A 27,488-nucleotide genomic window follows, 5' to 3' on the forward strand; every position below is an offset into this window, starting at 1 on the left:
GCAAAGGCACCGCCTAGGAGGACTGAAGGTGGCCCCGCTCCCCGCGGCCCCGGGAGGCCGGTCTGCAGCTGGCCTTAATGGCTCCCGAGGAGCCCCATTGAGCCGCAGCCTCCGGCCCTGCAGGTGGGTCCGGCCTTGAGAGGGTTAAGGGGAGGGAGGGTCTGGCCAGAGCGGCTCTTCCGCTGGGCGGGGGTGGGGGGACGTCATTTCCGGGGGCCAAACCGGATGAGGGGGAGCTCCGGGTCCGCCAGAGGCGCCGAGGAGTCCGGACCGGGCGGGGCTTCCAGGCAAGGCCGTAGCTGCGGGCGGGGAGGTGGGCAAGCGCCTCTCTCCGACTGGCCTGCCTCGCAGGGTGGTGGTTGGGGGGAGAGTGCAGTCGAGACCACGAGCGCCCCCCTCCCCCCGCCCCGTGGTTGGAGAAGGACGCTGCGAGGCTCCTTCAGGCCCTGAAAAACAGGGCAGCTAAACGCAGCTCTTCCTGAACCCTCAGCTCGCTGTGCAGAGGCAGCCCCACCCCGAGGCCCAGTTCCCCCTCCTGCCCTGGGGTTTGGGGGGCAGGCGAGAGAGGGACACACACACACACAGACACACCACGCACACCCTGCTCGCAATGCAATGGGGAGCACCACGAGGTCCCCGCTGAGCAGGCCTGGGTTTAGGGGCGGCCAAGGGGGAGGCAGCAGAGCACAGAGCTGCCTTCTGGGCGTTGGGGGCCCCCAAAGAGGCTCAGAGGGGCCCAATGAAGGCTGGTCCCCCTGCTCGGCTGCTCCAAAGTCACACAGTCCATAAGGACTGTTGTTTGGATCCACCAGGGCAGTTTTCACTTCTCTGATATTCAGTTGTGTATTTTTTATTCTTGTCCCAGAGCCATTTCTCCCCCCCCCCCCATAGAGAGCCTCTCCTCATAGCCTGGGGAATATTGGGGTCTCTTCACAGTCCCAGGTGGCCCAAGAGAAGGGAAGGAGATGGCAGAAGAGGACCCAGGAAGAACTGGGAGTGACCAGACTGCAAGCCAAGGCCCTTCTCCTGTCCTAGCTGGGAGTGGTGTGGAATTCTGGGAAAGGGCTGGGCCAGAGATGCTGCATCCAGCCACTGTGGCCTCAGATGTGCACAGCCGACGCTTCCGGCACTTCCGCTACCAGGAGGCCGAGGGGCCCCGAGAGGTTTGCAGCCGGCTCCACGGACTCTGCAACCGCTGGCTGGAGCCGGAGAGGCACACCAAGCAGCAGATCCTGGACCTGGTGATCCTGGAGCAGTTCCTGGCCCTCCTGCCCCAGGAGATGCAGGGCTGGGTGAGAGGATGCGGGCCGGAGAGCAGCTCCCAGGCGGTGGCCCTGGCCGAAGGCTTCCTCCTGAGCCAGGCGGAGGAGAGGAGGCAGGTGGACCAGGTGAGTGGCTGTTCTCCAGGTAGGTTTAATTCAAGCAAGGAGATCTGGCCTCGTCCTAAAGGTTCCATGCCAGACATTTGTCCAAGTGTTCATCATCCAAAACGGATATTTAACAGCCTACTTTACAACTGTGTTATTAATCCCATCATTACAGACAGAGGAATCACTCAAAATGTGTTTGTGAAGTAAAGCATGGGGGGGGTTGGAGATTCTGTAAAGGATCAAGGCTGGGATCCTTCTCAGGTCTGAACAAGGCTGAGCACAGCCGGGAGAGATGAAAACTGGGAATCCGAGGAATGGGGTCATAGATTCTCTGCCTAAATCTATTTAAAGGCCCGTATTATCTAGCCAGGAAAGGTTTGGGAAGAACTAGACAAGAGATTCCAGTCAGGTTCTTTTCCCATTGACATTCCAGGGGCCACGGCTAGGGGGGGTTTTCTCCATTGCACGTATCTATCGGGCAATACAGCTGTCAACTAAGGGCCTCGTGGGCAGCTGCATTTTGCACCACCTGCAATTTCCATGGCAGGGTCAAGGGTAGCCCCACGTAGAGCAATTTGTAGTAGTCCAGCCTGGAGGTGATGGTCACGTGGATCACTGTGGCAAGGGCTTCCGGTGCCGGGAAGGGCACTAGTAGCTTTGTCGGTTGCAGATTGAAAATGCCCACTGGGTTACCTTTGTCATCTGAGCCTCTATTGACGTACAGACGGCTCTGTCAGAGCCACCCAGTCACGGCCTCCAGACACTTGGCCAACTCAGCTGGGGGCGTATTCTGCCAGCTGTCCATCAGCAGATAGAACTGGATCTAACCGTCTCCTTCTGCAGCCTCTTCTGCAAGCGAATTTCTTCCCCCTCTAGACAACTCACCAGGTCGGCTGATAGAGTCTGGGTGTGGGGCAGGACCCATTTCTTGGTCTCTTCTCTTCCATCTCTTACCCCTCTCCCTCGCTGCCTTTTCAGACATTGGGTCAATCCCTGAAGATGGAAGCTACAAACCCTGAGGCGCAAGGAGCTCCTTCCGAGGAAGGCCAGAGGGGGCAGGCTGTGCAGGTGGACGGTACATTCCCTGAGGAGGAAGGAGCTCGCCTGGAGCAGGGGCAGGGGGTGCAGGCCGTGGAGCCTGTCCAAGATGCCCTCTCCTGCGGTAAGGACTCCTCGTGCCTGGATGTGATGGGGGCACACTGTGAGCCTGATGGGTGGAGAGTCCAGGTCAGGAAAAGAATTAAATGTTTCTTCACACAACAGAGAGTTGATTTGCATCCCTCAGTGGCCACTAACTGAGATGCTTCTAAAGGGAGAGGAGACATTCACGGAGGGCCATTCCCCCCATTATTTAAAATATTTATATTTGACCTCCCTTCTATAAGAGGTTGCTCCAAAGAGGACGGGTCGAGAAACCGCAGCATAGTTATTCAGGCAGGGGAATAAGGGGATTCTCCACCTTCCGGGGGAGCAGAGCTCTGAGGATCCGTGTCTGGGGCCCCAGAATGATGGAAAACATTGGCTTCCGTGGCCATCCTTAGAAGGGCGGCTGGCAGGCTTCCCCAGGAGAGACCAGTCCAAGCAACATATATAGGAATTCTCCAGGCTATTCCAAATCAACAATGGATCTTTTTATTTATTTCTTTTTTAGTATTTAAAACTTTTTCAATCATCCAAAATCATCATAAGGGAAACAAATCCCAACCAAAATGGGTTCCTAGGTAAATAATGTCCCGTTTTCCCAAACTTCCTCAGTGATTGTGATCCTGTAAAAATGATAATGTTATAATAAATAATATAACCAAAATCACCGATTACCACCTAATTATAGCATTTAAATATCAGAACGTACCTTCATAATGTTGCCTGAATGTTTTCATTGCTCCATATTAATTATCACAGGGGCTCTCAGGTCATCATGCTCTTAGGTCTTGGCTAGACCAGGGGTAGTCAAACTGTGGCCCTCCAGATGTCCGTGGACTGCAATTCTAACCCATCCAGGAAGAAATGCGTGGGTGGGTTACAGTTCTCTCCGGGCTCAAGAAGGCGCTCCCCCACAGTTCTCGCTTCCCTGTGTGGGATGTTAGTGTCAAGAGCATTAATATCCAAGGTCATTGAAATAGACCCTGGTGGAACCCTCACTGTGTTAATACTGTTAATAAAATGTGTGGTATCCCTAAGTATACTGTTATTGTCAGCTGGTAATAATGCCTTTACACGAAAGTCCAAACATTTGGCTACTGGTTCTCCCTGGTACTGGAGTGACCTTTTTATGGATTTGGGGTAGAATGTAAAAGTGTGGCACTTTGTACTTGGATTTCAACAGGAATTCTGCCTCTGGTTTGGAAATGAAATCCAAACATAAACCTTCCTGGGGAGCTGCTTTAATGAGTCTAGATGTAGATGTAACTCTTTGTCAATCAGTTCTTTTATACCGCTCTTCATTTGACAACTGTCTCGTAACCTCCCTATGATATTCACACTTATCCATGACAACAATGCCTGCCTCCACCTTTATCTGCGTGTTTAATAATCATGTTCTGATCATTTTGTAGCTTGAAATTCTGCCCTGGTTAGATTGATTTTGTAATGTTTGTGTTGCAACTCTAAATCCTTAATATCCCTTAATACTATTTTCTCAGAGGTGTAAGTCTCATGAGATTCCCGGGTGGGGATCAATTCGGATTTGATTCGAAACCTAATCTGAGCAATTTGACCAGTGTTGGAAAAATAATTCTTCAACTTTAATGATCATACTAATTTAAATAAGTTAACTCTGGTGCGCAGTGCATTGTATTTGTAAAGGTACGTAAAGGTCTCCCCTGTGCAAGCACCGAATCATGTCTGACCCTTGGGGTGACGCCCTCCAGCGTTTTCATGGCAGACTCAAGACGGGGTGGTTTGCCAGTGCCTTCCCCAGTCATTACCCTTTTACCCCCCAGCAAGCTGTATTGTGGAACAAATGACAACCCCTTATTTAATACAGCCTGTTCTACCCCTGACAAAAGGCGCTTAGATGAATTAAAAACTATTTCTGTCTCCCTCGTCTCCTGCCCCTTGGAACAGCCGATTGGAAATGTTTAGTGCTTAGGTGTGGCTAATTGAGACCTAAGAGCATGATGAGCTGAGAGGGAATCAGGGCCACAGTGTGCAGCGCGCATGCGCGGCCAAAATCGCTCATGCGCGGCACTTTGGTGCATGGCCGAAAGAGCCATGGATGTGCGATTTCGGCTGCGCATCGCGCCGCGCATGCCTGCTGCGCGGGCGGGGCGCACATGCACGCTCTGCGGGCAGGGCAGTTGCCCCGCCGGTCCCCAGCCGGAAAAAGGTTGGGGACCACTGGTGTACGGGATCACAATCACTGAGGAAGTTTGGGAAAACGGGATATTATTGATTTAGAAACCCATTTTGGTTGTGATTTATTTCTGTTATGATTTTGGATGGTTTTGATTTATAAAAAGAAGAAATAAAAAGATCCATTATTGATTTGGAATAGCCTGGACAATCTTAAAACTGCCCGGGGCGCCGCAGACTAAATGATTCGCTAAGGCTGGGCGGGAGGAGTTAGGGCGGGCTCTGTCTGTGTTGAGGAAGGGTGCCAATTGGCCCCTTCCTCCGGACTGACAATGGGAGGAAGGGGCCAACTTTGATTGTCCGCCCGCTGCCAAGGGAGCTCCCTTGCTAGTGGCCTGACGCGTCGGGAGGCTCAAAGCACCTCCTACTCATCAGGCCGCTGGTACGCCGCCAGTTGCGAGCCGCGCACAGCACGGCTCACCGTGACCCCCTTGCTCGGGGGCCGCGCATTGCCCCGCTAGCACCCGCTGTATTTCAGGTATAGCGGGCTTGATTACTAGTTCCTATATATTTTGTTTGGATTGGAGTTACCCAAAGGAACTGATGTTTCGCTAGGATTCTAGAGGAAAAAAGCTGCTGGCATAGGCATGTTGGCTAAATTCTGGCATCATGAGGAGCTTTGGGAAGGGGCTTTGGGAGGGGCTTCCCACAGATCTGGTGGCCTGTTAATGTTGTCTCTGGATGAAAACGCTGTTGTGAAATTCCCAAACCTTTACACACTCATAAAACTCATTATGAGAGTCCATTCAATAGCTCCCAATAAACGACTTGGTGAAGAAAATCTCTTTGTTGAAAGTATAATGAACAAGGGACCTCTGAATTGTTGCTAAGACTGACAAATTGTGGGCCTGTTCTTGCATCATATCAGAGACCACTCAGTCCCCCTAAGCCTCAGTCTGGGGGGCAAATTACTCCAGAATCTTTTCTTCCAGTGTTAATCCCAAAAATGAAAGTTGGGCAGGCCCAGCCAGAGTCTTAGGGTCAAAGAAATAACCTGTTCCCAGTCCAAAGATTAATGGCTCATGCAGTCCACGTGAACTCTCTGTGTACTTTATGCAAGCTATTGCTGCAACGACCTTAACTCCTGTATTTAATTACACAAAAATGTATAAAGACCAAAGGTAGATAAAAAGACAGGGCAAAAGCTTGTGGGTACATGATTTTGACACTTTCCCATTACACTTTCCTTGAGTGTCCAGATGTGCTCCAGTCACGTCTGGGTCTAATGTGACGGTGACATTTCATGCGACATCAATTCCAGCCCCCACTTTCCTTCCCCCCAGAACAGACACTGATCTGAAATACGTTGGAAGCGGAACAAACAAGCCAACCCCCTTCTACTTCCTTTGTCTCACAAACAGGCAGAGAGGTTCCGCTGACCTGTCGTCTGTTCCAAAATGAGGAAAGGGCTGCATCCCATCCAGGCCAGGTAGGAGGGACAGGCCGGGCCCAGCCTCCTTTCTCAGGGGGCCTCTTGTGCCTGCATCTGTCCAAGGGGTCCGGGGGAGAGATCCTCTGAATGCCGTTCCCTTTGCCCAAGCCAAGCCGGGCATCCTCTGCCTTCCCTTCCCTTCCCTTGTGCAATCTCTGCCTGGTGTGCAGGGAAATCTGCTTTTCCTTACAGCCTCCCTTCTCCTTTGAGGACGTATACGTCTCCTTCTCCGAGGCAGAATGGGCCCTGCTGGATCCGGGCCAGAGAGCTCTGCACAGGGAAGTCATGCTGGAGAACTGTGAGAGTGTGGCCCTTCTGGGTAAGGACCTTTCCTAGGAGTCAAAGGGGCAAATTGCCGTCATTGTGGTGAGACATGAAGCAATATATTTAAGAGAAAGACAGCATTTTGAGGATGGTCTTATAACTTGTGGAGGGGCTCCTGCTCCCTGGCAGTGCCTGTTCCTGGCATGCAGAAGGCCGCAGGTTCAATCCCCAGCATCTCCAGTTAAAAGGGTCGGGTAGGCGTTGAAGGGAAAGGCCCCTGCCGGAGACCCTCGAGATCTGATGCTGGACTGAGGACGCGAGATTGTGGAAGGGACCAGATCCTTACTTCACTGTTGCCAGCGTTTACCACGCAGCCTTCCACCGCCTTGGGGATCCCCAACGTCCACACTGCCTGTGACTGGGAAGGGATCCCTTTTAATTGGTAATTTATTGTCATTTATTTACAGTCCACCTTTTTCACTGAGATGCCAGGGAGATTCCAGGCAGAAAGGGCAGAACCAGAAATTTGCCACTAAAACACCTACCTGCTCACAGCTGTCCTTGGACTTGGTTCCCATTAATGCACCCAATGAATAATTATCCTGCCTTTAATCAATATTCTTTACTTAGGTTTAAGACTCACCTGGGAGATTAGAGAAAAACAAATGCTAAAAATAGCCCCTTCTTTGTGGTGTCGGAAATATTAACAGACCAGTTTGAAGTGAATGATTCTGACAAAGGTGAAGTCTTTTCCTGATTTACAAATCTTCAGAATTTTGTTGCAGGCAGAGAGGGAGTTCGCTCAGGCCCTGTGCCGTTCCTTCTCCCCCCCCCCCCCCACACCCTCCCTCTCTTTCTGCAAAGGAGGCGAGATGTTCCAGAGAGGCTGTGGGGGGGAAGGAGAGTGGCATTGCACCCAAGGGAAGGCTGCAGAGTTCCTCTAGGGAATGCCCAAAGGAAGGGGCTCAGAGTGAGCTTTCTTCCCAGTCTTGTCAAGGGAAGGGGCGAGGAATAGCCATAGGGGATCTCTGTTTCCCTTCTGAGCAACATTTCAGATCTCGAGGCTCAGAAACTCCAGAGGAAGACCTCAGGTGTGGCTCTTGAGGGAGTGAGGGAGTCTTAAATGCTAGCAGTTTTGGGAAAGGTGGAGGGGTAGTTAAGGTCAGCCAAGCTGGATGAGGCCGAAGGGCCATCAGTTCTTTCCTGATACAGCCACATAGATGCCTTTGGACCTGGCCAGCCACCCCACCCCAGGCGCTAACAGGATCTCTCTGTTTATTCCAGGAGTGGAAGATCAGGGGAACGGAGAGAGTGAGGAACTCCATCAGCAAATGACAAGAAGAATTAACATTGAACACTTAAAAGAAAACGTCAGGATCCAAGACAGGCCTAACTCAAAGAAAATTGTCCCTATGGGTGAGAAGCGAAGTATGAGAACATTTAATGTACGTTTTCCGAAGCACAGTATACTTAATTCAAATAAACCGATTCAAAGTATAAAGTACTTCAGAAATAGATCACAGCTTCTTGTACACCAAATAAAACACAATGGGAAGAAAACTTTTAAAAGTTCAGAGTGTGGAAACAGATTATGTCAAAACAGCGCTCATCAATACCATCGGAAAACTCATACAGGGGAGAAGCCTTTTGAATGCTCAGAGTGTGGAAAGAGATTCACTCAGAGTGGCAGTCTTAAATGCCATCTGAAAACCCACACCGGGGAGAAGCCTTTCGAATGCTTGGAGTGTGGAAGGAGATTCACTTGCAACAGCAATCTTCAACGCCACGTGAAAACCCACACAGGGGAGAAGCCTTTTGAATGCTCAGAGTGCGGGAAGAGATTCCGTCAGAACAATGGTCTTAAATACCATCTGAAAACCCACACCGGGGAGAAGCCTTTCGAATGCTCAGACTGTGGAAAGAGATTCCGTGACAGCAGCAGTCTTCAATACCATCGGAAAACCCATACAGGGGAGAAGCCTTTTGAATGCTCAGAGTGTGGAAGGAGATTCCGTCACAGCAACAGTCTTCAATACCATTGGAAAACCCATACAGGGGAGAAGCCTTTTGAATGCTCAGAGTGTGGAAGGAGATTCCGTCACACCTACAGTCTTCAATGCCATCGGAAAACCCATACAGGGGAGAAGCCTTTTGAATGCTCAGCATGTGGAAGGAGATTCACAACCAACAGCTATCTTCAACGCCACGTGAAAACCCACACAAGGGAGAAGCCTTTTGAATGCTCGGAGTGTGGAAGGAGATTCTGTCAGAGCAGCGGTCTTCAATACCATCAGAAAACCCATACAGGGGAGAAGCCTTTTGAATGCTCAGCATGTGGAAGGAGATTCACTAGCAACAGCCATCTTCAATGGCACCTGAAAACACACACAGAGAAACCTTTTGAATGCTCGGAGTGTGGAAGGAGATTCCATGAGAGCAGCAGTTTCCAACAACATCAAAAAATCCACACAGGCGAGAATCCTTTTGAATGCTCAGAGTGTGGAAAGAGATTCACTAGCAACAGCCATCTTCAACAACATCTGAAAACTCATACAGGCGAGAAGCCTTTTGAATGCTCAGAGTGTGGAAAGAGATTCACTTGGTCTATCAGTCTTCAGTACCATCTGAGAACCCACACAGGGGAGAAGCCTTTTAAATGCTCAGAGTGTGGAAAGAGATTCACTGGCAACAGCCATCTTCAACAACATCTGAAATCCCACACAGGGGAGAAGCCTTTTGAATGCTCAGAGTGTGGAAAGAGATTCCATCAGAGCAGCAGTCTTAAATGCCATCTGAAAATCCACACAGGGGAGAAGCCTTTTGAATGCTCAGAGTGTGGAAAGAGATTCCGTCAGAACTATGGTCTTCAGTCCCATCTGAGAAGCCATGCAGGGGAGAAGCCTTTTGAATGCTCAGAGTGTGGAAAGAGATTCCGTCAGAGGTGCAGTCTTAAACTCCATCTGAAAATCCACACAGGGGAGAAGCCTTTTGAATGCTCAGAGTGTGGAAAGAGATTCCATCAGAGCATCCATCTTCAACGCCATCTGAAAATCCACACAGGGGAGAAGCCTTTCGAATGCTCAGAGTGTGGAAAGAGATTCATTCACAGCCGCTATCTTAAGTGCCACCTGAAAATCCACACGGGAAAAGCCTATTAAATATTTGGTGCCTGGAAAAATGGTTATTCAGAATTTCAGTCTCAGAGAACTTACACAGTGAAGAAGCCTTTTGAACGCTCACAGTGTGGAAATGGATTCTATCAGAGTAATCGTCTTCAACTCCATTGAAAACCTATGCAGGGGAGAAGCCATTTGAATGCTCAGAGTTTGGAGAGAGATTCAGCTTTGATCGCCATCTTCAGCAGAGCCTAAGGACTATAGAATCATAGAATAATAGAGTTGGTACCTCTTGGGACATCTAGTACAATCCTCTGTACTATGCAGGACAATCACAACCCTATCGCTCATCCACTAGATCCTGCTACCCCCGTGAAACTTCACAAAATCTGCCACTCAGATGGGTTTCCAGCCTGTGTTTAAAAATTTGCAAAGATGGACAGCCCACCACCTCCAGAGGAAGCCTGTTCCACTGAGAAACCGCTCTGACTGTCAGGAACGTCTTCCTGATTTTTAGACGGATTTATTTTGAATTTGAATTAATTTCATCCCATTGGTTCTGGTCCGTCCCTCCGGGGCAAGAGAGAACAACTGTGCTCCATCCTCCACATGGCAGCCTTTTAAATACTTGAAGATGGTTATCAGATCCCCTCTCAGTCGTCTCCTCTCCAGGCTAAACAGATCAAGCTCCCCCTGTTTTTCCTCATACATCTTGGTCTCCAAAGCCCTCACCATCTTAGTTGCCCTCCTCTGGACCCCCTCCAGTTTGTCAACATCCCTCTTCAACTGCGCTGCCCAAAACTGAACACAGGACTCCATGGGAGGCCGAACCAGAGTAGAGACTAACATGGAAGAAACATTTTGGGAACTCGTTGAGCTTGTTTGGAGGTTCTAGCTGGGGAGCGCAGCTATCGTATGCCCTTGACCGAAGAACGGTACGCTCCTTCTATCTGGGATGGTCGTCCTGTTCCACCGAGCGGCAGCTTCAGGATGGACGCACATGGAGCGTTAGGGAGGTAGGAGACACCCGCCTAGCCAGCCAGGTCAGCTGAATCTACCCTTGCGATCAATGGGGTGACAGATGTCGCAGCCAGACCACACTCACAAAGGAGAACCAGATGAGATTCTGAGATTAATAAAAACCCCCCTAGCATCCCATAAATCAGTGGGCCCCAAGCTTTTTATCACCGGGGACCGGTCAACGCTTGACAATATTACTGAGAAAATTTAAAATGGACCAGATTTTACTCTTTTTGATTAAGAATCTCTATAGCAATAACTTTTGCCAAATATACAATAGATGGGAAACTCACGGCAGAAATACCCATAAATTTTGGAGTTAAGCAAGTTAAGCTGGTCACTTGAAAGAAGTAAATGGACACCCCCCTCTTGATATTGGGTCAAAATACACTTTCATGCAGCACCAAACTCCTTCAATCTCCTAGGCTACCCCTTTTTTTTGGAGGCTGCAAATAAGAATATCCTAGGGGAACTGCAGGGCATTGGACTGGTTGTGTCTTCATGGGCTGTGGTGTAAAGGTCAAGGTATCCCCTGTGCAAGCACCGGGTCATGTCCGGGACCGTTGGGGTGACGCCCTCTAGCGTTTTCATGGCAGACTCAATACAGGGTAGCCTTGCCAGTGCCTTCCCCAGTCATTACCGTTTACCCCCAGGAGCTTTCAGACTGCATGTCTGCTGCCTTACCAGTCTGGCCACAAGAGGCTGTGGTGTACCTGACACTTTATATCACCTATTGATGGGGTGCCCTAGATTTCTCCAGTTGCAAAAATCACTAGCTAAATAATGGAGAAAACAGAAATGTCCTCGTGTAGACTAGAAGGACACCATGCATGAACTCCTGGATGAAAATGATCCGGAGATGGTCCGAGAAGTAGCCAAGGTATTGTTAACAATACAAAGGTTGAATTGCTTAAATCTGAACCCCGTTCCGGCTAAGAGCGGACCTCTGTGAGCCCACTGTGGACCGCGGATCGCGATATGGCCACCTTGTAACATTTGAGTGTTGCTGGGGATTGTGAATGTCGTTTGGTTGCGCTGTTTGGCTGTACCATTTTACCTTTTTAAAATCATTGTTATGCCAATAAAGGTACTCTGAGAGCTCGTTGTGTGGAAAGAGCATTCTTTTAGAGCATTAGAGAGCCCAGACGGAGGGAAATCCTTTTGAAGGGCCAGCGTAGAGATGGTAGAGATAGAAGGGCCAGCATGGAACTCTTTGGCAGCGTCTAAGAACACACAGAGAGACGGAGAAACTATGGAACTGCTTAGTGCATGAAGAGAGTTTTCCTCTTATTTCACTCTTTCTGAAAGACAACAGACTCCATAAAGCATTCCTCCTCTACAAACTCTTGCAGAATGCTTGCATCTCCCCAGAAAATAAACCCTAACTAGGAAGAAATGGTAAAAGTTCTTGGCTGGCAGAAGGAACTTCAGCCACATTTCAAGCCCTCCAATCGATCTCACAGGAAGAAATTGCAGATGAGCTGTGCAATTACAGATGTGGAATCCCGGAGGAGTCCCCACAATGGAGGAACCTCCTAAATAATCCGTTGGTGGCAAGAGCTTGAGGCACAGACCAGATTTCCATGTCCTTCGGAGAATCCATAGAAGGGAGAAACATCCGTGTAGAAGAAGAGCTGCTTCTTGAATGCCCTGCTTTTCCCCACCAGATGGGACCTCAAAGCAGCTTAGATGCACCTTTTCCTTCCTCTCCCACAACAGACACCATGTGAGGTGGGGACGGGTGCTGAGGGAACTCCAAGAGAACTGCCGTGGGGAGCAAGCCACGGGGAGGGGCTTCCCCTGACCCCTTGGCCCCCTTTCAAAGCCCATTTTTATAATGGGCTTTGATGCTAGTCAAAGTATATAACACAGGTATCTCTAATGTTCCAAACTCACAAGCACGAGGATTTTGAATCCATAGTCCACAAAGGCCTGACCCTCAACAATATGGCATCCCAGAAGGCCAGGAGCAGCAGCAGAACAGGATGGCCAGACCCAAAGCGAGGAGGTCGACTTCAGTAACCGGAGAACACTTTGGGGCCACGTTCTGTCCAGCCAGGCAGCTTTTAGCTGGAGTGCAGAGAAATAGGAGCTATGTCCCTCGGAGGAACTCCTGCAATCAGGTGAGTCTGCTACTGAGACACCTAAGTAAAGTGATCTAAAAACATCTGTGTTGCGTTGAACACATGTGTCAGCACTTGAGCTGGCAGGGGTACTCAACCTGTGGTCCTCCAGATGTCCATGGCGCAATGCTGGCAGGGACACATGGGAATTGTTGTCCAAGGACATCTGGAGGACCGCAGGTTGACTACCCCTGGAATAGGCTGTCTGCCACATGGCTTCCATCATCCAAAAGGCCTAATCCAATTAGATTAATCTGACCTCCCTTGACCCACAGTATCCAGAAGCTCAGACTCCCTGCAGCCGGAGTTGGGGCTTCGCTCTGGGTGGGAACCCCAAATCAGCCATTGGCAGAGGGCAGCCGGGCCTTTCGGGGATAGCCCCCCCCCCCCAAATAGCTGCCTTTGAATGGGTTCTTAAATAATCCTGGAAAGAGGACCAGAGTATCCCCCCCCCAGGAGTCCCCTGCGGGTCGTCCGAAGGCTCCTCCTCCGCTTGGCCCTCCCGGGTGGTCTGTGCTGCAGAGTCGCCCTCGCAGGGGCGGAGCTGAGCCGGGCGGGCGGCGCTGCCTTGGGGGCTTGCAGAGAGGCCCAGCCCTTCCCGGCACCCCTTCGGGGGTCTCTGGGCGTGGGTGGGGAGGGGGCTTGGTCATGAGTTGCAGGAGGGAGAAGGTGGGGCGCCAGGGAGGCAGCGGGAGGGGAAGGCTTCGCAGGCGGACCCTTTGGGGGCCTCTCCGCGCGCCTCTGCCGGGGGAGATCAAAGCTTCTCGCTCCTGGCCGGCTGCTCTCAGTCCGAAGGAAGGTCGCCAACTCCTGGCCGGGAAATGCCGGGAGGTCTGCGCTGGAGGGCGAAGGAGCACGGAGGCCGGGAATGCCCCCGAGGCCACCTTCCCGGAGGAGCCCGTTTTCCTCCAGGGGGACTGGCCGGGGCGGGCGGAGACGAGCTGCCATTCCGGGAGACCTCCAGGCCCGGCCGGGAGATCCTGGGAGCAAAGGCACCGCCTAGGAGGACTGAAGGTGGCCCCGCTCCCCGCGGCCCCGGGAGGCCGGTCTGCAGCTGGCCTTAATGGCTCCCGAGGAGCCCCATTGAGCCGCAGCCTCCGGCCCTGCAGGTGGGTCCGGCCTTGAGAGGGTTAAGGGGAGGGAGGGTCTGGCCAGAGCGGCTCTTCTGCTGGGCGGGGGTGGGGGGACGTCATTTCCGGCGGCCAAACCGGATGAGGGGGAGCTCCGGTCCCCCAGAGGCGCCCAGGAGTCCGGACCGGGCGGAGCTTCCTGGCAAGTCCGTAGCTGCGGGCGGGGGGCGTGGAGGCCCTGGGGACGGGGGACGGGGGGCAGACCCCTGTCTTCGCCTGGCCTGCCTCGCAGGGTGGTTGTTGGTGGCAGGGGCAGGCGAGACCACGGGAGCTCCCCTCCCCCCGCCCCGTGGTTGGAGAAGGATGCCTCGCGGCTCCTTCAGGCCCTGAAAAACGGGGCAGCAAAACGCAGCTCTTCCTGAACCCTCAGCTCGCTGGGCAGAGGCAGCCCCACCCCGAGGCCCAGTTCCCCCTCCTGCCCGGGGGTTTGGGGGGCAGGCGATTGAGGGACACACACACACCACGCACACCCTGCCCACAATGCAATGGGGAGCCGCACGAGGGCCCCGCAGAGCAGGCCTGGGTTCAGGGGCGGCCAAGGGGGAGGCAGCAGAGCACAGAGCTGCCTTCTGGGCGTTGGGGGGCCTTCCCTCCGAGATGCTCTTTGCCAGGATTGGCTCCCCTTGGGAGGAGGAAGCCCTGCAGCCTTCCGGGGTCTTGTGCTTATTGGCTGTCCTTCTTCCCTTTAACATCCTGGCTCAGGCGGGAGGCAGAGGGATTCCCTCTCAGCTACACACGAGGAAGCGTCCCTGGGCCTCCAGATGGCTGAGCCAAAGCTCAACCAAGGCCTGCCTGCCTCCCTCCCCGGATCTCAGGGGCTCCTTCTGCACAGAGGCCCCTGCCTGCCCCCCCCTCCCTCCGCTGGGCGCTCGGACAGAGCTCTTGGTGGACCCTTCAGTGCAGGGGAAGAGGTGCCCGGAGTGCTTAAGGGGTCTCCCGGTCCTCTTTTCCTTGGGGGGCTCCGCTTTACCTTAAGAATTAGCCCCCTGATGGATGGAACCAAACAGTCAAAATCCTTTAAAAAATCAGAAAAAAAAGATGTGAAATATTACCTAAAATCCAAAGAGGCATCCTCGAAATCAGTTGGAGATATGGCAAAATGATGTTAGATTGATTTACAACCCATAAGGAGCGTTTTTGTCCTGATCCACCAGGGCAGTTGAAACATTGTGATGTTGACTGGTGTATTTTTTATTCTTGTCCCAGAGCCCTTTGTCTCTCTGCCCCCCCTCCCCCCCCCGCCCATGAGAAGCCTCTCCTCCTAGCCTGGGGAATAAAGGGGTCTCTTCACAGTCCCAGGTGGCCCAAGAGAAGGGAAGGAGATGGCAGAAGAGGACCCAGGAAGAACTGGGAGTGACCAGACTGCAAGCCAAGGCCCTTCTCCTGTCCTAGCTGGGAGTGGTGTGGAATTCTGGGAAAGGGCTGGGCCAGAGATGCTGCATCCAGCCACTGTGGCCTCAGATGTGCACAGCCGATGCTTCCGGCACTTCCGCTACCAGGAGGCCGAGGGGCCCCGAGAGGTTTGCAGCCGGCTCCACGGACTCTGCAACCGCTGGCTGGAGCCAGAGAGGCACACCAAGCAGCAGATCCTGGACCGGGTGATCCTGGAGCAGTTCCTGGCCCTCCTGCCCCAGGAGATGCAGGGCTGGGTGAGAGGATGCGGGCCGGAGAGCAGCTCCCAGGCGGTGGCCCTGGCCGAAGGCTTCCTCCTGAGCCAGGCAGAGGAGAGGAGGCAGGTGGACCAGGTGAGTGGCTGTTCTCCAGGTAGGTTTAATTCAAGCAAGGAGCTCTGGCCTTGTCCTAAAGATCCCCTGCCAGACATTTGTCCAAGTGTTCATCATCCAAAACGGATATTTAACAGCCTACTTTACAACTGTGTTATTAATCCCATCATTACAGACAGAGGAATCACTTGAATTGTGTTTTTTTGTGGTAGCCTTGGAGGTCCTGCTGCGTTTACTGTCCTCGGGGCCACAGAAAGCCCATTTAAAGAGGAGCCTCAGCCTGCCGTGCCCAGCCCCCTCCCCCAAGTGCCTTTTGGAGTCCTCCTGCGAGATGGAGGCCTTGGCAGGCCGGACTCAGCTTCAGGCTCCTTTCCCAGAGCTACTCCAGAGGAGACCCATTGAGCTGCACAAGGCGTGGCTGATGCCAGCCTGGCTGGAGGACTTCCCAGAGAGGGCAGGAGGCCTTTTTCACTGGTTGGATTTGCAGAGCCCTTTGCTGGAGAGGCTGAGCCACACGGTGGTGGAAGAGGCAAGGCTTGCTTCTAGCAGGAGAGGCAACCCCTGGGGAAAGCCCTGCAGCTGAAGCCTGAGACGGTCTCCTCGGAAGTAAGGCAAGGGGAGTGTTTGGAGATCCCGGAAAGGAGGAAGGCTGGGATCCTCTTCAGGTGGGAACAAGGCTGAGCATATCCGGGAGAGATGAAAACTTATCTATGGCTGGGAATCCGAGGAATGGGCCATAGATTCTCTGCCTAAATCTATTTAATGGCCCGTATTATCTCTTGTGGTGCAGAGTGGTAAGGCAGTGACATGCTCTCTGAAGCTGTCTGCCCATGAGGCTGGCAGTTCGATCCCAGCAGCCGGCTCAATGTTGACTCAGCCTTCCATCCTTCCGAGGTCGGTAAAATGAGGACCCAGCTTGCTGGGGGGTAAACGGTCATGACTGGGGAAGGCACTGGCAAACCACCCCGTATTGAGTCTGCCAAGAAAACGCTAGAGGGCGTCACCCCAAGGATCAGACATGACCCAGTGCTTGCACAAGGGATACCTTTACCTTTACCTTTATTATCTAGCCAGGAAAGGTTTGGGAAGAACTAGACAAGAGATTCCAGTCAGGTTCTTTTCCCATTGACATTCCAGGGGCCACGGATATGGGGGGTGTTCTCCATTCTACGTATCTATCGGGCAATACAGCTGTCAGGATCAGTCAACTAAGGGCCTCGTGGGCAGCTGCATTTTGCACCACCTGCAATTTCCATGGCAGGGTCAAGGGTAGCCCCACGTAGAGCAATTTGTAGTAGTCCAGCCTGGAGGTGATGGTCACGTGGATCACTGTGGCAAGGGCTTCTGGTGCTACTACTAGCTTTGTGGGTTGCAGATTGAAAAATGCCCACTGGGTTACCTTTGTAATCTGAGCCTCTATTGAGAGGGATTCGTCAAAGATCGGCCCCAAATTCCTGGTGGGATTCAAAGTTGTTAAGGGCACACTGTCTAGGCAGGGGAGAGGCGCTTCCTCCCCTGGACCCTTCTTTCCCAGCCACAGGACCTCCGACTTCGCGGGCTTGAGCTACAGACGGCTCTGTCAGAGCCACCCAGTCACGGCCTCCAGACACTTGGCCAACTCAGCTGGGGACATAACTGACTGGCTGTCCATCAGCAGATAGAACTGGATCTAACCGTCTCCTTCTGCAGCCTCTTCTGCAAGCGAATTTCTTCCCCCTCTAGACAACTCACCAGGTCGGCTGATGGAGTCTGGGTGTGGGGCAGGACCCATTTCTTGGTCTCTTCTCTTCCATCTCTTACCCCTCTCCCTTCTGCCTTTTCAGACATTGGGTCAATCCCTGAAGGTGGAAGCTACAAACCCTGAGGCGCAAGGAGCTCCTTCCGAGGAAGGCCAGAGGGGGCAGGCTGTGCAGGTGGAAGGTACATTCCCTGAGGAGAAAGGAGCTCGCCTGGAGCAGGGGCAGGGGGTGCAGGCCGTGGAGCCTGTCCAAGATGCCCTCTCCTGCAGTAAGGACTCCTCGTGCCTGGATGTGATGGGGGCACACTGTGAGCCTGATGGGTGGAGAGTCCAGGTCAGGAAAAGAATTAAATGTTTCTTCACACAACAGAGAGTTGATTTGCATCCCTCAGTGGCCACTAACTGAGATGCTTCTAAAGGGAGAGGAGACATTCACGGAGGGCCATTCCCCCCATTATTTAAATATTTATATTTGACCTCCCTTCTATAAGAGGTTGCTCCAAAGAGGACGGGTCGAGAAACCGCAGCATGGTTATTCAGGCAGGGGAATAAGGGGATTCTCCACCTTCCGGGGGAGCAGAGCTCTGAGGATCCGTGTCTGGGGCCCCAGAATGATGGAAAACATTGGCTTCCGTGGCCATCCTTACAAGGGCGGCTGGCAGGCTTCCCCAGGAGAGACCAGTCCAAGCAACATATATAGGAATTCTCCAGGCTATTCCAAATCAACAATGGATCTTTTTATTTATTTATTTTTTAGCATTTAAAACTTTTTCAATCATCCAAAATCATCATAAGGGAAACAAATCCCAACCAAAATGGGTTCCTAGGTAAATAATATCCCGTTTTCCCAAACTTCCTCAGTGATTGTGATCCTGTAAAAATGATAATGTTATAATAAATAATATAACCAAAACCACCGATTACCACCTAATTATAGCATTTAAATATCAGAACGTACCTTCATAATGTTGCCTGAATGTTTTCATTGCTCCATATTAATGATCACAGGGGCTCTCAGGTCATCATGCTCTTAGGTCTTGGCTAGACCAGGGGTAGTCAAACTTCGGCCCTCCAGATGTCCGTAGACTACAATTCTAACCCATCCAGGAAGAAATGCGTGGGTGGGTTACAGTTCTCTCCGGGCTCAAGAAGGCGCTCCCCCACAGTTCTCGCTTCCCTGTGTGGGATGTTAGTGTCAAGAGCATTAATATCCAAGGTCATTGAAATAGACCCTGGTGGAACCCTCACTGTGTTAATACTGTTAATAAAATGTGTGGTATCCCTAAGTATACTGTTATTGTCAGCTGGTAATAATGCCTTTACATGAAAGTCCAAACATTTGGCTACTGGTTCCAAAGCTGAGTCACACTGCGCTACAAGAGGCCTCCCTGGTACTGGAGTGACCTTTTTATGGATTTGGGGTAGAATGTAAAAGTGTGGCACTTTGTACTCGGATTTCAACAGGAATTCTGCCTCTGGTTTGGAAATGAAATCCAAACATAAACCTTCCTGGGGAGCTGCTTTAATGAGTCTAGATGTAGATGTAACTCTTTGCCAATCAATTCTTTTATACCGCTCTTCATTTGACAACTGTCTCATAACCTCCCTATGATATTCACACTTATCCATGACAACAATGCCTGCCTCCACCTTTATCTGCGTGTTTAATAATCATGTTCTGATCATTTTGTAGCTTGAAATTCTGCCCTGGTTAGATTGATTTTGTAATGTTTGTGTTGCAACTCTAAATCCTTAATATCCCTTAATACTATTTTCTCAGAGGTGTAAGTCTCATGAGATTCCCGGGTGGGGATCAATTCGGATTTGATTCGAAACCTAATCTGAGCAATTTGACCAGTGTTGGAAAAATAATTCTTCAACTTTAATGATCATACTAATTTAAATAAGTTAACTCTGGTGCGCAGTGCATTGTATTTGTAAAGGTAGGTAAAGGTCTCCCCTGTGCCAGCACCAAGTCATGTCTGACTCTTGGGGTGACGCCCTCCAGCGTTTTCATGGCAGACTCAAGACGGGGTGGTTTGCCAGTGCCTTCCCCAGTCATTACCCTTTTACCCCCCAGCAAGCTGTATTGTGGAACAAATGACAACCCCTTATTTAATACAGCCTGTTCTACCCCTGACAAAGGGCGCTTAGATGAATTAAAAACTATTTCTGTCTCCCTCGTCTCCTGCCCCTTGGAACAGCCGATTGGAAATGTTTAGTGCTTAGGTGTGGCTAATTGAGACCTAAGAGCATGATGAGCTGAGAGGGAATCAGGGCCACAGTGTGCAGCGCGCATGCGCGGCCAAAATCGCTCATGCGCGGCACTTTGGTGCATGGCCGAAAGAGCCATGGATGTGCGATTTCGGCTGCGCATCGCGCCGCGCATGCCTGCTGTGCGGGCGGGGCGCACATGCACGTTCTGCAGGCAGGGCAGTTGCCCCGCCGGTCCCCAGCCGGAAAAAGGTTGGGGACCACTGGTGTACTGGATCACAATCACTGAGGAAGTTTGGGAAAACGGGATATTATTGATTTAGAAACCCATTTTGGTTGTGATTTATTTCTGTTATGATTTTGGATGGTTTTGATTTATAAAAAGAAGAAATAAAAAGATCCATTATTGATTTGGAATAGCATGGACAATCTTAAAACCGCCCGCGGCGCCGCAGACTAAATGATTCGCTAAGGCTGGGCGGGAGGAGTTAGGGCGGGCTCTGTCTGTGTTGAGGAAGGGTGCCAATTGGCCCCTTCCTCCGGACTGACAATCGGAGGAAGGGGCCAACTCTGATTGTCCGCCCGCTGCCAAGGGAGCTCCCTTGCCAGTGGCCTGACGCGTCGGGAGGCTCAAAGCACCTCCTACTCATCAGGCCGCCGGTACGCCGCCAGTTGTGAGCCGCGCACAGCACGGCTCACCGTGACCCCCTTGCTCGGGGGCCGCGCACTGCCCCGCTAGCACCCGCTGTATTTCAGGTATAGCGGGCTTGATTACTAATTCCTATATATTTTGTTTGGATTGGAGTTACCCAAAGGAACTGATGTTTCGCTAGGATTCTAGAGGAAAAAAGCTGCTGGCATAGGCATGTTGGCTAAATTCTGGCATCATGAGGAGCTTTGGGAAGGGGCTTTGGGAGGGGCTTCCCACAGATCTGGTGGCCTGTTAATGTTGTCTCTGGATGAAAACGCCGTTGTGAAATTCCCAAGCCTTTACACACTCATAAAACTCATTATGAGAGTCCATTCAATAGCTCCCAATAAACGACTTGGTGAAGAAAATCTCTTTGTTGAAAGTATAATGAACAAGGGACCTCTGAATTGTTGCTAAGACTGACAAATTGTGGGCCTGTTCTTGCATCATATCAGAGACCACTCAGTCCCCCTGAGCCTCAGTCTGGGGGCAAATTACTCCAGAACCTTTTCTTCCAGTGTTAATCCCAAAAATGAAAGTTGGGCAGGCCCAGCCAGAGCCTCAGGTCAAAGAAATAACCTGTTCCCAGTCCAAAGATTAATGGCTCATGCAGTCCACGTGAACTCTCTGTGTACTTTATGCAAGCTATTGCTGCAACGACCTTAACTCCTGTATTTAATTACACAAAAATGTATAAAGACCAAAGGTAGATAAAAAGACAGGGCAAAAGCTTGTGGGTACATGATTTTGACACTTTCCCATTACACTTTCCTTGAGTGTCCAGATGTGCTCCAGTTACGTCTGGGTCTAATGTGACGGTGACATTTCATGCGACATCAATTCCAGCCCCCACTTTCCTTCCCCCCAGAACAGACACAGATTTCATGGAAGTCTGAAATACGTTGGAAGCGGAACAAACAAGCCAACCCCCTTCCTTCTTCCTTTGTCTTACAACCAGGCAGAGAGGTTCCGCTGAGCTGTCGTCTGTTCCAAAATGAGGAAAGGGCTGCATCCCATCCAGGCCAGGTAGGAGGGACAGGCCGGGCCCAGCCTCCTTTCTCAGGGGGCCTCTTGTGCCTGCATCTGTCCAAGGGGCCCGGGGGAGAGATCCTCTGTATGCCGTTCCCTTTGCCCAAGCCAAGCCAGGCATCCTCTGCCTTCCCTTCCCTTGTGCCATCTCTGCCTGGTGTGCAGGGAAATCTGCTTTTCCTTTCAGCCTCCCTTCACCTTTGAGGACGTATACGTCTCCTTCTCCGAGGCAGAATGGGCCCTGCTGGATCCGGGCCAGAGAGCTCTGCACAGGGAAGTCATGCTGGAGAACTGTGAGAGTGTGGCCCTTCTGGGTAAGGACCTTTCCTAGGAGTCAAAGGGGCAAATTGCCGTCATTGTGGTGAGACATGAAGCAATATATTTAAGAGAAAGACAGCATTTTGAGGATGGTCTTATAACTTGTGGAGGGGCTCCTGCTCCCTGGCAGTGCCTGTTCCTGGCATGCAGAAGGCCGCAGGTTCAATCCCCAGCATCTCCAGTTAAAAGGGTCGGGTAGGCGTTGAAGGGAAAGGCCCCTGCCGGAGACCCTCGAGATCTGATGCTGGACTGAGGAGGCGAGATTGTGGAGGGGACCAGATCCTTACTTCACTGTTGCCAGCGTTTACCACGCAGCCTTCCACCGCCTTGGGGATCCCCAACGTCCACACTGCCTGTGACTGGGAAGGGATCCCTTTTAATTGGTAATTTATTGTCATTTATTTACAGTCCACCATTTTCACTGAGATGCCAGGGAGATTCCAGGGAGAAACGGCACAGGCAGAAACCAGAATTCAGCCCTTCTTGACTGCAGCCTCCCTCAGGGCAGCTTCTGAGAGGCAATATTGTAAGCTGCCAGGAGCCCTCCTTAAAGGGGAAGGCAGCAGGTACAAGCCATTAGATGAGGCTCAAAGTGATTGGCCACTAAAACACCTACCTGCTCCCAGCTGTCCTTGGCCTTGGTTCCTATGAACCCACCCGATAAATAATTATCCTGACTTTAATCAATATTCTTTACTTAGGTTTAAGACTCACCTGGGAGATTAGAGAGAAACAAATGCTGATAACTAAAAATAGCCCCTTCTTTGCGGTGTTGGAAATAGGAACAGACCAGTTTGAAGTGAATGATTCTGACAAAGGTGAAGTCTTTCCCTGATTTACAAATCTTCAGAATCTTTTAGGAGGCAGAGAGGGAGTTCGCTCAGGCCCTGTGCCGTTCCTTCTCCCCCCCCCCCACACACACACCCTCCCTCTCTTTCTGCAAAGGAGGCGAGATGTTCCAGAGAGGCTGTGGGGGGGAAGGAGAGTGGCATTGCACCCAAGGGAAGGCTGCAGAGTTCCTCTAGGGAATGCCCAAAGGAAGGGGCTCAGAGTGAGCTTTCTTCCCAGTCTTGTCAAGGGAAGGGGCGAGGAATAGCCATAGGGGATCTCTGTTTCCCTTCTGAGCAACATTTCAGATCTCGAGGCTCAGAAACTCCAGAGGAAGACCTCAGGTGTGGCTCTTGAGGGAGTGAGGGAGTCTTAAATGCTAGCAGTTTTGGGAAAGGTGGAGGGGTACTTAAGGTCAGCCAAGCTGGATGAGGCCGAAGGGCCATCAGTTCTTTCCTGATACAGCCACATAGATGCCTTTGGACCTGGCCAGCCACCCCACCCCAGGCGCTAACAGGATCTCTCTGTTTATTCCAGGAGTGGAAGATCAGGGGAACGGAGAGGGTGAGGAACTCCATCAGCAAATGACAAGAAGAATTAACATTGAAGAATTAAAAGAAAACGTCAGGATCCAAGACAGGCCTAACTCAAAGAAAATTGTCCCTATGGGTGAGAAGCAAAGTATGAGAACATTTAATGTACGTTTTCCAAAGCACAGTATAATGAATTCAAATAAACCAATTCAAAGTATAAAGTACTTCAGAAATAGATCACAGCTTCTTGTACACCAAATAAAACACAATGGGAAGAAAACTTTTAAAAGTTCAGAGTGTGGAAACAGATTATGTCAAAACAGCGCTCATCAATACCATCGGAAAACTCATACAGGGGAGAAGCCTTTTGAATGCTCAGAGTGTGGAAAGAGATTCACTCAGAGTGGCAGTCTTAAATACCATCTGAAAACCCACACCGGGGAGAAGCCTTTCGAATGCTCAGACTGTGGAAAGAGATTCCGTGACAGCAACAGTCTTCAATACCATCGGAAAACCCATACAGGGGAAATGCCTTTTGAATGCTCAGAGTGTGGAAGGAGATTCCGTCACAGCAACAGTCTTCAATACCATTGGAAAACCCATACAGGGGAGAAGCCTTTTGAATGCTCAGAGTGTGGAAGGAGATTCCGTCAAAGCTACAGTCTTCAATACCATCGGAAAACCCATACAGGGGAGAAGCCTTTTGAATGCTCAGCATGTGGAAGGAGATTCACTAGCAACAGCCATCTTCAACGCCACGTGAAAACCCACACAGGGGAGAAGCCTTTTGAATGCTCGGAGTGTGGAAGGAGATTCCGTCAGAGCAGCGGTCTTCAATACCATCGGAAAACCCATACAGGGGAGAAGCCTTTTGAATGCTCAGCATGTGGAAGGAGATTCACTAGCAACAGCCATCTTCAATTGCACCTGAAAACACACACAGAGAAACCTTTTGAATGCTCGGAGTGTGGAAGGAGATTCCATGAGAGCAGCAGTCTTCAACAACATCTGAAAACCCATACAGGGGAGAAGCCTTTTGAATGCTCAGAGTGTGGAAGGAGATTCTATCAGAGCAGCAGTCTCCAACAACATCAAAAAATCCACACAGGCGAGAAGCCTTTTGAATGCTCAGAGTGTGGAAAGAGATTCACTAGCAACAGCCATCTTCAACAACATCTGAAAACTCATACAGGCGAGAAGCCTTTTGAATGCTCAGAGTGTGGAAAGAGATTCACTCGGTCTATCAGTCTTCAGTACCATCTGAGAACCCACACAGGGGAGAAGCCTTTTAAATGCTCAGAGTGTGGAAAGAGATTCACTAGCAACAGCCATCTTCAACAACATCTGAAATCTCACACAGGGGAGAAGCCTTTTGAATGCTCAGAGTGTGGAAAGAGATTCCATCAGAGCAGCAGTCTTAAACGCCATCTGACAATCCACACAGGGGAGAAGCCTTTTGAATGCTCAGAGTGTGGAAAGAGATTCCGTCAGAACTATGGTCTTCAGTCCCATCTGAGAAGCCATGCAGGGGAGAAGCCTTTTGAATGCTCAGAGTGTGGAAAGAGATTCCGTCAGAACTATGGTCTTCAGTCCCATCTGAGAAGCCACACAGGGGAGAAGCCTTTCGAATGCTCAGAGTGTGGAAAGAGATTCATTCACAGCCGCTATCTTAAGTGCCACCTGAAAATCCACATGGGAAAAGCCTATTAAATATTTGGTGCCTGGAAAAATGGTTATTCAGAATTTCAGTCTCAGAGAACTTACACAGTGAAGAAGCCTTTTGAACGCTCACAGTGTGGAAATGGATTCTATCAGAGTAATCGTCTTCAACTCCATTGAAAACCTATGCAGGGGAGAAGCCATTTGAATGCTCAGAGTTTGGAGTGAGATTCAGCTTTGATCGCCATCTTCAGCAGAGCCTAAGGACTATAGAATCATAGAATAATAGAGTTGGTACCTCTTGGGACATCTAGTACAACCCTCTGTACTATGCAGGACAATCACAACCCTATCGCTCATCCACTAGATCCTACTATCCCCGTGAAACTTCACAAAATCTGCCACTCAGATGGGTTTCCAGCCTGTGTTTAAAAATTTGCAAAGATGGACAGCCCACCACCTCCAGAGGAATCCTGTTCCACTGAGAAACCGCTCTGACTGTCAGGAACGTCTTCCTGATTTTTAGACAGATTTATTTTGAATTTGAATTAATTTCATCCCATTGGTTCTGGTCCGTCCCTCCGGGGCAAGAGAGAACAACTGTGCTCCATCCTCCACATGGCAGCCTTTTAAATACTTGAAGATGGTTATCAGATCCCCTCTCAGTCGTCTCCTCTCCAGGCTAAACAGATCAAGCTCCCCCTGTTTTTCCTCATACATCTTGGTCTCCAAAGCCCTCACCATCTTAGTTGCCCTCCTCTGGACCCCCACCAGTTTGTCAACATCCCTCTTCAACTGCGCTGCCCAAAACTGAACACAGGACTCCATGGGAGGCCGAACCAGAGTAGAGACTAACATGGAAGAAACATTTTGGGAGCTCGTTGAGCTTGTTTGGAGGTTCTAGCTGGGGAGCGCAGCTATCGTATTCCCTTGACCGAAGAACGGTACGCTCCTTCTATCTGGGATGGTCGTCCTGTTCCACCGAGCGGCAGCTTCAGGAGGGACGCACATGGAGCGTTAGGGAGGTAGGAGACACCCGCCTACCCAGCCAGATCAGCTGAATCTACCCTTGCGATCAATGGGGTGACAGAGGTCGCAGCCAGATCGCCCTCACAAAGGAGAACCAGATGAGATTCTGAAATTCTTAAAACCCCCTAGCATCCCGTAAATCAGTGGGCCCCAAGCTTTTTATCACCGGGGACCGGTCAACGCTTGACAATATTAGTGAGAAAATTTAAAATGGACCAGATTTTACTCTTTTTGATTAAGAATCTCTATAGCAATAACTTTTGCCAAATATACAATAGATGGGAAACTCACGGCAGAAATACCCATAAATTTTGGAGTTAAGCAAGTTAAGCTGGTCACTTTAAAGAAGTAAATGGACACCCACCTCTTGTAGGGAAAAGGCCAACGCCATTACTGCTATATGTGGATGATACAGTAATCTTACCAAGAACACGAGTGGGCCTGCTTCGATATTTAAGAACATTTATTGGTTACTGTCTTGAAAATAAGCTCATAATAAACTATGATAAAAGTAAGATTTTAATTTTTGCTAAAACCCGCTATAGGTACCACTGGCAAGTGAGGGGGAAACAAATACAACAGGCAAACCGCTTCAAATATTTAGGGACTATTCTAAGCTTTAATAGTAAACGGGTAAACCATAGAGAAAAAGTCACGAAAGCCGTTAAGGGACAAATAGCATTGCCAGTAAAGTTCTTCCACCAGAAGGGAAACAAAAATATCCTAGCTGCTCTAAGAATGTATAAAGCCAAAATCATTCCACAAATTTTATACAGAGTTCCTATATGGATTGCTGCATTCAACAGTAAGTTAGAAAGCCAACAGTCGTTTTTTAGAAAACTGCTGAATGTACCAAATTGTGTGGCAAATGTCACACTTCAGCAGAGCTTGGCTAACAAACTCTTGAAACTAGAGCCTGGGTAAACATATTTAGATACTGGGTCAAAATACACTTTCATGCAGCACCAAACTCCTTCAATCTCCTAGGCTACCCCTTTTTTTTGGAGGCTGCAAATAAGAATATCCTAGGGGAACTGCAGGGCATTGGACTGGTTGTGTCTTCATGGGCTGTGGTGTAAAGGTCAAGGTATTCCCTGTGCAAGCACCGGGTCATGTCCGGGACCCTTGGGGTGACGCCCTCCAGCGTTTTCATGGCAGACTCAATACAGGGTAGCCTTGCCAGTGCCTTCCCCAGTCATTACCGTTTACCCCCAAGAGCTTTCAGACTGCATGTCTGCTGCCTTACTAGTCTGGCCACAAGAGGCTGTGGTGTACCTGACACTTTATATCACCTATTGATGGGGTGCCCTAGATTTCTCCAGTTGCAAAAATCACTAGGTAAATACTGGAGAAAACAGAAATGTCCTCGTGTAGACGAGAAGGACACCATGCATGAAATCCTGGGTGAAAGTGATCCGGAGATGGTCCGAGAAGTAGCCAAGGTATTGTTAACAATACAAAGGTTGAATTGCTTAAATCTGAACCCCGTTCCGGCTAAGAGCGGACCTCTGTGAGCCCACTGTGGACCGCGGATCGCGATATGGCCACCTTGTAACATTTGCGTGTTGCTGGGGATTGTGAATGTTGTTTGGTTGCGCTGTTTGGCTGTACCATTTTATCTTTTTAAAATCATTGTTATGCCAATAAAGGTACTCTGAGAGCTCGGTGTGTGGAAAGAGCATTCTTTTAGAGCATTAGAGAGCCCAGACGGAAAGAAATCCTTTTGAAGGGCCAGCGTAGAGATGGTAGAGATAGAAGGGCCAGCATGGAACTCTTCGGCAGCGTCTAAGAACACACAGAGAGACGGAGAAACTATGGAACTGCTTAGTGCATGAAGAGAGTTTTCCTCTTATTTCACTCTTTCTGAAAGACAACAGACTCCGTAAAGCATTCCTCCTCTACAAACTCTTGCAGAA

At 50.4% G+C, this 27,488-nt stretch overlaps 2 protein-coding genes across 5 annotated transcripts in view; both read left to right on the top strand.

Moving 5' to 3' along the window:
- The first annotated feature begins 237 nt into the window (after positions 1–237).
- Positions 238–27,488, top strand: part of LOC143833908 (uncharacterized) — a 75,385-nt gene continuing 48,134 nt past the window's right edge. The window contains 2 exon segments of the mRNA XM_077330208.1: positions 238–1,388; positions 2,349–2,532. Of these exon segments, the coding sequence (XP_077186323.1) occupies positions 966–1,388; positions 2,349–2,532 (607 nt within the window). The 5' untranslated portion in view covers positions 238–965.
- LOC143833938 (uncharacterized) lies at positions 9,581–27,232 on the top strand. 4 transcript variants are annotated; one of them, XM_077330289.1, is made up of 6 exons: positions 9,581–12,679; positions 15,016–15,554; positions 17,357–17,453; positions 21,045–21,202; positions 21,393–21,519; positions 22,889–27,232. In XM_077330289.1, exons 2-6 carry the CDS (start codon positions 15,132–15,134, stop codon positions 24,592–24,594), a joined length of 2,511 nt encoding a protein of 836 aa, XP_077186404.1. In that variant the 5' UTR covers positions 9,581–12,679; positions 15,016–15,131; the 3' UTR covers positions 24,595–27,232. The 4 variants fall into 4 exon arrangements, with proteins under 4 accessions (XP_077186404.1, XP_077186403.1, XP_077186402.1 ...); XM_077330288.1 differs by lacking the exon at positions 9,581–12,679 and adding an exon at positions 13,879–13,951; XM_077330287.1 differs by lacking the exon at positions 9,581–12,679 and having other exon boundaries at positions 13,905–15,554.

This window comes from Paroedura picta, chromosome 3, assembly GCF_049243985.1.
Source record: "Paroedura picta isolate Pp20150507F chromosome 3, Ppicta_v3.0, whole genome shotgun sequence".
NCBI lineage: Eukaryota > Metazoa > Chordata > Lepidosauria > Squamata > Gekkonidae > Paroedura > Paroedura picta.